The sequence below is a fragment of the Pelophylax lessonae genome (genome assembly GCF_965119305.1).
Source record: "Pelophylax lessonae genome assembly, chromosome: 7".
In the NCBI taxonomy this organism is placed as follows: domain Eukaryota; kingdom Metazoa; phylum Chordata; class Amphibia; order Anura; family Ranidae; genus Pelophylax; species Pelophylax lessonae.
This window is the reverse complement of record NC_138774.1, coordinates 70319150-70332319: the sequence shown is the minus strand read 5'-3', so window position 1 is coordinate 70332319 and position 13170 is coordinate 70319150. Positions and strand designations below refer to the sequence as shown.

General features: G+C 39.3%; 1 protein-coding gene across 1 annotated transcript in view; it reads left to right on the top strand.

The window, feature by feature from the left end:
- Positions 1-12193, top strand: part of LOC309559493 (cytochrome P450 2C8-like) — a 67479-nt gene extending 55286 nt beyond the window's left edge. The window contains exons 8-9 of the mRNA XM_082262767.1: positions 4530-4671; positions 12011-12193. Coding sequence (XP_082118893.1) covers positions 4530-4671; positions 12011-12192 — 324 coding nt within the window. The 3' untranslated portion in view covers position 12193. The remainder of the gene's footprint in view (positions 1-4529; positions 4672-12010) is intronic.
- Positions 12194-13170: the final 977 nt, after the last annotated feature.

Genomic DNA, 13170 nt, shown 5'->3' with positions numbered 1-13170 from the left:
ATATCGCAAAAAATGGCCTGGTCATTAAGGGGGTAAAACCTTCAGGTCCTTAAAGTGGTTAACAACATAAGTAGAGATTTCATACCAATTGGCTTCAACAATAGAGAAAACCTAATCTACAAAGGCATATCATTTTATGTTACAGCTTTATTCCAAAACGGATTACCTTATCTTCCTCAAAATTCTACAAATATCCCATGATGACATTGCGAAAGAAGTTTGTTTGAAATCTTTGCAAATGTATTCATAAAAGAACGATAGAACGTGTACAGTATATGCAGCCTTTGCGATGACACAAAGGTGCATTCTGTTTCCACTGATCATCTTAGAGATGTTTCTAAAACTTGATTGGAGTCCACCTGTGATAAATTCAGTTGATTGGACATGTGGAAAGGCACACACCTGCCTATATAGGGTCCCACATTTAAAACTGCTTGTCAGAGCAGAAAACAAGCCATGAAGTCCAAGGAATTGTCTGTAGACCTCAGACAGGACTGTAGTGACCTGGGGAAGGGTACATTACAAATTTCAGCAGCATTGAAGGTCCCAATGAACACAGTGGCCACCATCAAAAGTAAGAAGTTTGGAACCACCAGGGCTCTTCCTTGATCCGGCCACTCAGCCAAACTGAGCGATCGGGGGAGAAGGGCCCTAGTCAGGGAGCTGACCAAGAACCCAATTGTCACACTGACAGAGCTCCATCGTTTCTCTGTGAAGAATCAGGCCTGTATGGTACAGCGGCCAGACGGAAGCCACTCCTCAGTAAAAGGCGCATGACCGCACACCTGGAATTTGCCAAAAGGCACCTGAAGGACTGTCTGATGAAACAAAGATTGAACTCTTTGGCCTGAATAGCAAGCATCCTGTCTGGAGGAAATCGGGGCAGCACTCATCACCTGACCAATACCATCCTTACACTAAAGCATGGTGGTGGCAGCATCATGCTGTGGGGGTGTTTTTCAGTCGTAGGTGCTAGGAGACAAGTCAGGATCAAGGGGAAAAATGAATGCAGCAATGTACAGAGACCTCCTTGATGAAAACTTGCTCCAGGGCATGCTGGACCTCAGACTGGGGAGGAGGTTTATCTTCAAACAGGATAACGACCCTAAGCACACAGCCAAGAAAACAAAGGAGTGGCTTTGGGTCAACTCTGTGAATGTCCTTGAGTGGCCCAGCCATAGCCCACACTTAAACCAGATTGAACATCTCTGGAGAGATCTGAAAATGGCTGTGCAATGACGCTCCCCATCCAACCTGATGGAGCTTGAGAGGTCCTGCAAAGAATGGGAGAAACTGCCCAAAAATAGGTGTCAAGCTTGTGCATCATACTCTCTCAAAAAGATTTAAGGCTGTTATTGGTGCAAAAGGGTCTTCGGCAAAGTATTGAGCAAAGGCTGTGAATACAGTACTTGGGTACATGTTTTGTGTTTAATTTGCAAAGACTTCAAGCAAACTTCTTTCACATTGTCATTATGAGGTATGGTTTGTAGAATGTTGACGAAAACAATGACTTTAATCCATTTTGGAATAAGGCTGTAACATAACAACAAATGTGGAAAAAGTGAAGCGCTGTGAAAACCTTCCAGATGCACTGCATTGGGGCTGATTTACTAAACTGGAGAATGCAAAATCTAGTACAGCTTCTAACGTCAGCTTGTTCAATTAAGTGTTGACCAAAATAAACTGGAAGCTGACTGGTTTCTATGCAGAGCTGCACCAGATTTTGCTCTCTCCAGTTTTAGTAAATCAACCCCCTAGCTTAAGAATGCTAGTATCAAGATATTTCTCAGTCTCCAATTAGAATGAAACCTGCCTTGGAAGTTGGAATGGGTTTGGAAATGCAGGAAGAAGTGAGTGGAAGTTGCATTTTACAGGTTCCAGAAAATATACTTTTCCTGCTGCACTACTAAGCTTGTTAGTGGATAACTTTCTGCAGTTAATTAAGCTAAACTGAGTGAACCTTTTGACTTAAAGCTATGGTCAAAATGCAGAGATGTATAGTAACTAAGTAGAACTACTTCACTACTGTACTTAAGTACCGAAAGGCGGTATCTGTACTTTCCTGGAGTAGAATTTTTTTCTCCTACTTCCACTTTTACTTCACTACATTTTTTCAATGATTTCAATATTTCTACTCCAATATTTTTTTTTTTTTGTGCTGCATAGTTACTCGTTACTATTATAAAAATTACCACTGCCAGAACAGTAGATGGCAGGTTTCATGAAGCTCAAAAAAATGTGTATGTCATGTGTACTTTTGACTTGACTTCTTTTGACTTCTTTCTTTAACAACTTTAACTTTAATAACTTTTAATAAACTTTTGACTTCTTTCTTTAACCTCCCTGGCGGTATGATTCTTTTGGATTTTAGGTGCTAAAAGCGGTACCATTATTTTGCATGTAATTCTTGTGAATGAGCAGCCCAAACCAACTGTATACATTTATTATATATATTATTTGTGTGTGTGTGTGTATATGTATGTGTGTGTGTATATGTGTATATATATATATATATATAATATATATATATATATATATATATATATATATATATAATGTATATGTGTGTATGTATATGTGTGTGTGTATATATATGTATATGTGTGTGTGTGTGTGTGTGTGTGTGTGTGTGTATATATATGTGTGTGTGTGTATATATATATATATATATATATATATATATATATATATATATATATATATATATATATATATATATATATATATATATATATATATCTATATATATGTATGTCTATATATATGTATGTGTATATATATTACAGTAAAACTGCAGGAAAGGGCACTGGGGGGCAATGTAATGTGAATTTTTTTTTTGAATGGTATCAGTGTGTTTGGTGTGTTTTACATTTGAATTTGCCGGAGACGGAAGCCGGGGCTCGCAGACGATCGGAAGGAAGCTCCGCCGCTGCATACCGCCCGCATTCTTCGCTGGATCCTGGAGAAAAGGTAAGTAAAACCTCTACCAGGATCCAGCGATCTTCCTAGCGCTGCCCCGAATGTGGCTCGGGGTTACCGCTTTTGGCTCTAAAACCTAACCCCGAGTCACGCTCGGGAATACCGCTAGGAAGGTTAAGAACTACAAAACACAGTACTTGTACTTTTACTTTCAGTACTTGAGTAGCAAATTTTTTTTTAAAAAAACTACTTGCAATACAAAATACAAAAAATGTTGAATACTTTAGTACTTCTACACTTTTTGATCGAGCACTTCCAATTCTACTCAAGTCATTTTTTTGATCGAGCACTTGTACTTTTACTCAAGTATCGGTTTCGAGTACTTTATACAACTCTGTCAAAATGTAAAATCCTATATTAATTTTTTATATTGCGTATTATTTCTGGCCTACTTCTATTACTCTGAACAAACTTGACGTGTGCAAACTTACTTTGTGAAGATCCTCAAACATTTATGTCCTTTAATTCTGTAGTATGACCTGTAACTAGGTAATGCTGTGTCACACCTCTCACAGAGCCTGCCTTTTGTACTACAGAGGTGCTGAGGCATTTCAGGAGGAGGAATTGGTACAGGAATCGCTGCTTTCAGACAGCAATGTACCATTGTCTTTGTAGTCCTTAGTAATTGAAAACTGACAGCAGAGGAGAAGATGCAAAGCATGCAGGAAATACAGGAAAATGTAGAAAGAGATGGCCAGCAGACAGGCAGAACTCGCAAGTCGCAACATGAGAAATTTTTTTTTTTTTCTCCCCCCTAAAGTAAGAGAAGCCTGAAACTGACCAGAATACCCCTGATACAGAAAATGTTAGACTTTATCGGCAAATGCATGACACAATGTATAGAATAAAAATCAAATAGTTTGCTACAAAAATGTAAAAGAGCATACAAAGCTTAAAATCACAAGGCCAATAACCTTGAAGTATAGCTAAAGGAAAAACATTTGTGTTTAGCTTTGGGTAGAGTTCAGGAGAGATTAACCCTCTTTCCATGTTTACCATTACCATTGAAAGTAAAAAAAGAATCCCACATTTTGGATTGTCCCCAGAAAATTATTAGAAGAGATTTTCCAATGGGGACGCAATTTCTGGTGAGGTCCCCAGGGAATACTCTTTAATTTGCAGGAATTTCCTCTCACTTCCTGTTTTGGCTTAGGAAGTGAAGAGAAATCTCTGCAATGGAACAGATTTCAAAAGATAATCTGACAGGTGTATTAACCCTCCCTTGCTCTATCCAAAATGGGGAGGGGGGGGGGGGGTTGCCTATAGTAGTTCTAATTTAATAGAGGCCTAACTTTCATGGTACCCCATGTAGGATGAGCAAAGACCCCTTAAACAACTTTGTACAACATATTCTAGACAATAGTACAACAATGGTGTGCTTGTCTGTTTTTGTTTCTGTAGGTGTCCCCTCAGTATTGAACGTCAGTTTTTATGATGCCCCATTTGTAGTTCCTTGTAGCTAGAGAATCACAGGTTGCCAAGGCCTGATTTACAGAACACAATTTAGAAGAATTCAAAGGCAATAATGTTAGTTCTTAATTTCATTTCAGAACACACTGGTGGCTCCTATACTAACCTCTGTCTTGAAAGACCCTAATTGTTTCAAGAACCCAACTCAATTTGACCCCAGGAACTTTCTTGATGAGAATGGGAACTTAAAGAAGAATGATGCCTTCATGCCATTTTCTACAGGTACCAGAGAACTAACTTGTGAGGGGGGCTTAACACGCCTAATCGGGGGCACTGGAAACCATGCTAGCTAATGCCTGTATTGAGCAGTATAGACCACAGTCATGAGAAATCGGCATTAACCACTTAAGCCCCGGAAGATTTTACCCCCTTCCTGACCAGGGCCTATTTTGCGATTCGGCACTGCGTGACTTTACGACAATTGCACGGTCGTGCGACACTGTACCTAAACAAATTTGACGTCCTTTTTTCCCCACAAATAGAGCTTTCTTTTGGTGGTATTTGATCACCTGTGTGTTTTTTTTTTTTTTTGATCATGCGCTATAAACCAAAAAAGAGCGTCAATTTTGCAAAAATAACAATATTTTTCAAAATTTCTTTTATATGAAATCCCCCCCCCCCCCCCCCAAAAAAAAATGTAAAAATCTAATTTTTTTTTTTAACATTTTAGGCCAATTTGTTGAATGCTACATATGTTTGGTAAAAAAATCGCAAAAAGCGTATTTTGATTGGTTTGCGCAAAAGTTATTGCGTTTTACTAACTAAGGGAAAGATTTTTGTCATTTTTTGTTTTTTGTTTTTTTAACGAGTAATGGTGGTGATCTGCGATTTTAAATTTTTTTGAGAGGGAGGGGTTATGATTCTAACTGTGATTGGATGTGGCTTGATGTGTAAGAACAGACATCAACGGTCCTACATAGCAGAACCGTTTGATCTCCATTCTTACACAGGGAAGAATGACAGGCGGCTTTGTTTACATTAGCTGCCTGCCTTTCTCCCGGTGTAAGGGACGATCGCGAATGACCTTCAGTGAATCTACACTTGCTTACTGTACTAGACTTCTTCCGCATGGTGCTGCACTTTCTTTCAAGTGTTTTTTTTTTTTTTTTTTTTATTGAAAAGTTGACCTGTAAGTTGCAATTATACAGTTAACAGGGATATATTAAAGTTACAGAAATGCATCACAAAAAATTATCACATTTTAGAAAGATTTTGCTTAGACTTCTGCTAGACAAGTACACGTGTTGAGATAAAACTCTCTCTCGTAGTGCGTAATCTACAGCTGTGATTCAAATTATTTGAGTAAAGATAAGACAAACGCACTGAATACACAAATATTCAGTACCAGGATACTGAGATGCTTTAAAGGCCATATGTGTTTGGATATGCCTTTTTAGTTTCTTCTGGTATCATTTGGGAAGTGAAGAGCCCAGGGGTTCCAACGTGTATTGAATGTACCTAAGGTGTTGGATCAGGCTGCAAAAACTTTTTCATGAGTGTTGTCTTGACCCTGTATATTACTTTGGAAACATTAGGGGCAGTAGGCATTTTCCACTTTGATGTAATAGTCAAATAGACAAAATATGCAAGATACCCCCTCTCGCTCTGCATTGCCTCCAACAATCAGCTGAAGACTATGGGAAAATTTGTGAGATCCTAACTAGTGTTAGATACCTTCTAAACAAGATTTTTAGCATAAGTGCTCAATGGGAATGACTGTAATGTGATTGGATGGCATATTGCCAGTCCATAGGGGAAAAAGTAGAGCCCAGTACTTTACCCCAATTCATCCATATTAGAGTTGTTAGTAAATTTCTCTTCGTATTGGATGAGAGGGTAAAACCAGGCCATACTTTTTTTTTTTTCTTTTTTTGTGGTTTATTTAGGAGGTAATTCCATGCTGCCTCGTGGGCTTTGTACTTAATTTCCTCACCAACCATCAAGATATAATGTAGTTACATGTTAGGGTAAGGGGGTGGGGGGGGGGGGTAGGTTGTTTTGATGATTTTTTGTTTGTCATTCGATTGCTATGTAACCAGGGTAGTACTTTTTATTTTTGTTCCCTTTCCCGTTGGTTTTGCCAATAATAATGGCGGTGAGGCTGTTACTCAACACAGCTTTTTCTATTTGTACCCAGAGTTTCTCAGAGGAAGTTTCTAACCAAGCTTTCATTTTGGTCCAAGAGGGTCGCGTAGTGATGTAGCACCCCCCCCCCCAACCAAACAGGGGGAGGGCAGACCTTGTGGGTGGTGTACAAGGTAGAAAGATGGGCGCCAGTCACTTTTGTGCTTGAACAATGGTTTAGTTCTCACAACAGGAAAAATGTGGGATATGGGTAGGGCACAGGACACCCTTAGTCGTGTCCAAAAACAGCAGCAGACTTGCAGATCGGCAGTCTCTTTAGACAAAAATGTAGAAAAAGGTAGACTGCAGTACAAAAAAAGCCTTTAAGCTGGAACCAGCAATCTGTACTTTGCAGCACAAGCGGTCTCCTCTAGCAACAATATTCAACTCTGGTTGCAGGATGATTCCCTCCTGATGCTTTCCCAGGCTCTCCATGGTTTTCCTGGTCCATCCTTTCCTTCATGCTTCAAGGTAGCGAGCAGGCTCTCCCTTGCACGTGGTTGGGCTTCAGGCCTACCCAGAAGCAGCTGTTCCTCACACATCCACCCGAAAAGACAAAGATCACTAAACCAATGCCTCCAAATACCTTTTCCCAACATGTTCAGCAGCCAGTATGATTGGCTGAGAAAAGTATACATATTCATACCATAATAATGCCAAAGGTAACAGTGCCACCTACTGACAAAAGGGAGAAACCACAGCTAAACCAGTCTTGGGAGGAAAATCCAACGATCACAAAGACAATAAATTTAGCTATGCTAGGTGGTAGCTAGCCTGGCTAATTTGTAAACAACCCTGTTTAAGACAAGGGTGCTACAGTGGTAATTGCGTAAATTGGAAAAGCTTATACCTCCTCTATTTCTATGTTTAAATGGCATTGGAAAAGACAATTTAGTCATATTTTTTTTTTCCACAAAAATTGTCCATTTTTCATTTAAGGTGAAGTTCTCTGGTATATCTATAGGATTATTATAAAATCGTAGATTTTGGGTAGCGGGTGCATTTTCAAGGCATGCCGGTTTCCCCATGCATGAAAGTTCATGGGAGGATATCCAAATTCCTCTAATAAACATTGAACACTAGCCAGGTAAGAAGCGGGATTAGTCAATGTTCATACTACATCATTGGCTAATAATCCTATTTTGTGATTATATCCTGCTAACTTAATCCCTAAAATGGAATCCTTTCTTCTGATGGCTTCCGTCAACGGTTCCATCAATGGTAAATATATACAGTAAGGGCTGGGAGTGGACATCCTTGGCGGGTGCCATTTGTAATGTAAAATTTGTCAGAGCATATTAGACACGTACACCTTAGCTGAGGGAATAGTACGGTATATAACGAGGTGACTGCTGAAAATCTGAATCCGTAAAAAAATAATTTTTGAATGGCTGTTCGAAAGTACCCCCAATGCACCCTATCCAAACGCCTTTTCGGCATCTAAGCTTAAGATTAACATATGCTTTTTACAGGATTCTGTAATTTTTAATGAGACTGAACTGTTTCCTTGTCCCATCTGGGTCTTGTCTACCTTTTACGAAGCCCACTTGGTCCCCCTTACTAATTGGGGGGGGGGGGGGTTACCTTGGCTAATCTATTAGCTACAATTTCTGTGTAAATCTTCATGTTAGTGTTTAAAATATCTAGGCCAAACATTTTCTAGGATATTTGGCTTTTTCCTGATTTAGGCAAGGCAGTGATGGTAGCTTGCAGCATTTCCTCTGGAAAAAATGCAGATTTGTCAGTCTCCTTAAATAAATTGCCTAAATGTGGCAAGAAGATGTGAGAGAATGTTTTATACTATTCTCCAGGGAATCCATCTGTGCTTGGTGTTTATGCATTGGCAAAGAGCGAATAGTGTCAATCTTTTTCTGAGCGTGGGGAGTTAAGAGATTGTAATGCCTCACAATCTAGTTTAGGCAGATTGACTGGGCTCAGAAATGTTGTATACTGGATTCAGACAGTGTTTGGGTATTACCATCTGAGTTTTGAAGATTGTAGCAGTCATTATCCATCTCTATTGAAAGGGGTTTCACAGGGGAGGTTTCTGTGGATAAGGATAAGCACACCAGCTTTCCTCTTGACCGATTAACTTGACCCACCCATAGTTTGCGCATACGGTTAGTCTTGAGGGGGATCAATGGGTTTCATGTAGTAGGGCTATGTCAGTCTTGAGCCACTTAAGATAATGTGAAATGCCCATTCTTTTATGGGGAGACCTTAACCCTGTCAAAATATTTTCAGATCAGGGCTTTTTTTTTTTTTGGGGGGGGGGGGGGTTAGTAAGAATGTTAGAGATGGGATTAAATGATAGCGAGAATGACACCACCATGAAGATATAGCCCAGTGGGGTATATGGATGGAGGGAGGGGGTGCTTGCTTCCAGAGGCATGACAATATAGCCTTTCACTTCTCAGCTTAACCACTTCTTAACTCTTGACCTCATTATCTCCCAAACTCCTCTTCATCCCCTGTTTAAAAGCCCTATTCTTTTAATTGCATGCAGTCCTTATCTTCAAGAACTTCAGACCAGGCACTTTAGGAATTTTTTAACTTTTTACTTAAAACTTCTTGCAGATACAGAATTAACATGGTACAGTTCCAGATTCCTCCCATACACAGCTCTAATTCACCCTATCTCAGGCTGCCCAGTTTATACCTCTAGATAATCTAGTCATTTCATCAAAGTCTGGTAACCTGACTGGGTTCCCCAAAAAGAGACCATATGCTTAGCACGGCCTTTACATGATGCAGCATTATTTTCTTTATATTCCCTTGTAGAAGGCTTAAGGCCCAGTTAGGCTGCCTCCTCTTGTATTTATAGCCCACCACAAGGAGGCAGAGCCATGAACACCCCAGAGATGGCAGCCTTAAAATCTTCCTTGTAAAACAGTAACTTAATACCCGCGCTGTGATGAATAAATATAGTGAATTTTTATATATATATATATATATATATATATATATATATATATATATATATATATATATATAATAATCTATATCTATATCCTGAAGCTGCTGCTCACCAAGTATAACACCAGGAAAAACTAGAAAACCTATATAGGCAGCGCTAGCAGGTAAAGTCTATAGATAAGTGCTATATAATTAATTATTATCTGTGATATAGGTTATACTAAAAATTAAGTGCATATAAATTCAGTAAAAATTCATAAATGCATAAAGTGCAACAATAAATATGGTAAAATGTATACAAAATTAGTGAATTCATAAAGTGTCACAATAAATAGGATCCAGTGTCCAAACTGTAATCATAAATAAAGTGCAAAATGTAATTAAAGTGCAGTCCAAACTTATATTCTTCCAAAGAAGTTATGGTGCCAAAAAGGTGCTCAGAATCCAAATAAAGTGCCCAAGTGCTCTTCAAAGAAAATCCCCCCTATGGGGATGCACTCACCAGATTTGGGATGTAAATGAGCCTTAAACGTATGTAAAATTCCAATTGGAAAGTAAGCGCAGCCTCACGGATACTAAAGGTTTCCCTTGCCCGGATGGATGGCTGCAATCCTTTACTATTGGCTCCTTACTAGCTCCTCTCCACTCTCTCCCCAATGGTATGTTCAGAAGGAAGGAAAGAAGCCAGACATAGTGAAGCCCGTAATGTATTGTATTTATTAAAACGATTAAAAAATGGTACTCACAAAGGTGGTAAATAGTTAGGCATTAGTCAGCAAATACAGCAAAGTCATCAAACGCCCACAAGGCGGGCGAAACGCGTCGACGCACTTCCGGGCAGCGGTACGCTACAGCGTCATTTCCTGAGAACCACCGTGAACCGCACGCCGGCAGCGGACACGGAAGTGAAGGACTTCCGTCACCTTTGGTCACCTTGGCCAGATCTGTGCCTTGCCACAATTCTGTCTCTGAGCTCTTCAGGCAGTTCCTTTGACCTCATGATTCTCATTTGCTCTGACATGCATTGTGATCTGGAAGGTCTTATATAGACAGGTGTGTGGCTTTCCTAATCAAGTCCAATCAGTATAATCAAACACAGCTGGACTCAAATGAAGGTGTAGAACCATCTCAAGGATGATCAGAAGAAATGGAAAGCACCTGTGTTAAATATGAGTGTCACAGCAAAGGGTCTATATACTTAGGACCATGTGATATTTCAGTTTTTCTTTTTTAATAAATCTGCAACAATGTCAACAATTCTGTGTTTTTCTGTCAGTATGGGGTGCTATGTGTACATTCATGAGGAAGAAGAATGAACATAAATGATTTTAGCAAATGGTTGCAATATAACAAAGAGTGAAAAATGTAAGGGGGTCTGAATACTTTCCGTACCCACTGTATATAAATATTATTGTAGTGACTCTAATCCATTAAAACATCAGTCCCAACATGTCCTTATCCATGGTATGGATGTTCTAGTTTATTATACATATGACTGTCAAGAGTATGAATATGAATCCCAGAGGGGAACATCAAAAAATATATTTTGATTATTGCTTTTGAAGTTTTATTCATTCTTCTTCAATCTAACAGTGCAATACTATGAGAATTCCTCTGGGCAGGACAGCATAGGGTCAGATCATGGGTGAATTTTTTTTTTTTTTTTTTTTCTTTTGCTCTACTAAATGATACAAAAAAAAAACAGTCTCCAATAGAACACTTGTCGGTTCTTCTTCCCCCTTTTTTTTTACATCCCTGCCTCTAGAATTGGACAAAAGTATGGGATTTGGTGTCTGCAAAAAAAATTTTGCTGCATGGAGTTGTAAAGCCCTGCCCTGCAGCCAGGGCCGCTGACAGGGGGGGACCACCAGCCCTCTTGTAGGGGGCCCGAGCACACAGGGAGACCCACACAGAGAGGGGGATTATTGATGGACAACAATTACAGAAATCTTCCTCCAGCACCTGAATCTGATCTGTCCCTCTCCCTGCTATCAGCTTTTATCTGTTGAGAAAGAGACAGTCGTCCCTCACTAATCCCCCTCCCTGTGCGCCCCTCCCAGCACTTATCTCTGCTCAGGAGTTTATTTGTAAATTGTAACTTTGTTTCTCTCTCTCTCTGTCTCTCTTATCACTGAGCTCCAACTGCCCAGCCTGTATATTTTTCTCATCTCATCTTCTTTTTCATTTAACATAGTTTTTTTTTTTTTTTTTTTTTTTTTTTTTTTTTTTAGTTTTAGCAGGAATTATGCGAGTTATGTTGTATATGTGTCTGCTAATAGTGACTTTGTAATTTTAGCTAAATATATCTTTAATATTTTCTTGAGGGGGCCCTGCCAGGTAGTCTGTACGGGGCCTCGCGATTTCTAACAGCAGCCCTGCCTGCAGCATCACAAGCCTAAGATTAGGTGTTCCCAGGCACCAGGTTACTGACACATGATTTTGCACTGCAAACCGGTCTTGTAATGGTATTGAAAAACTGATTTTTTTTTTTTTTTTTTTTTTCCTTGTCCATTCTCTTTAGGTAAACGCTCTTGTGCAGGAGAAGGGCTGGCTCGAATGGAACTCTTCTTGTTTTTCACTACTATATTGCAAAGGTCTATTTTAAAATCTACGGTCAACTTGAAGGATCTGGAGATCACCCCAGAACCCAACACCAATGCTTCAACAGCTCGGAATTATAAGATGTTTGCTGTTGCTCGGTGAAATACCCCTGATGAAACGTCAAGCATGGTGTCACACTGTGGTTAGAAACTGGCAATCCTTATTAAAGATTTCTGTTGCATTGGCATTGTACATCTTTTTTTTTTTTTTTTTTGGAATGTCATTCTAGGTTCCCCATTATGACATTTTAAATCCTTTTTGAACTGAACATAGATTTCAAAATCTTCATGTTCCAGGAATTGTGACCTTACATTTTATTTTCAGAAAAACAAATTGGCAATCGTAAAAAAAAAAAAAAAAGGCAATGAAGCCACTGTGACTGTCAGTGACACAGATGGCTCTGTTATAGGACCACAAAAGTCCTTTCAAGGACTGGTATTTGGTATAGGTGTACTATTCTTTGGTGTGCAGTGCACTATATAGGGTTATAATACACTTATAATATACTTTCTAATATAGAAAGCATATTATAGTAGATTTGTATTGTGCACTGTGCAGCATTGTGACTGGTGTTTTGAGCATTTCTGCAGCGATACTACAACTACAAAGAGTGACAAAAGCACTATTAAAAAAGAATAACTGGTGTCATAGATAACGCCCCGCTTCAATCTGCGGTATTGGGGGTCACTGGTCTATCACACATGTTCTACAAAAAATTGGCCAGTAACTTTGGCACTGTGTGTAGCAGAGTTAATGCAGCAAAAGAGGTAATATTTTTGCAGGACACAAATACTCTTATAAAAGTATACTGTTAGATAAAACCCTGCTTCAATCTGTGGTATTGGGGGGGGGGGGGGGGGGCACTGGTCTAACAGTATACTTTTATAAGAGTGTATTTGTGTCCTGCAAAAATATTGTCTATTTTGCTGCGTTAACTCTGCTACACACAGTGCCAAAGTTACTGGACAATTTTTTGTAGAACTGGTGTGAAAGACCAGTGGCCCCCCAATACCACAGATTGAAGCGGGGTGTTATATACCTTGTTCCACTTATACTGCGCTTCTCTAGAGACATTTGTCA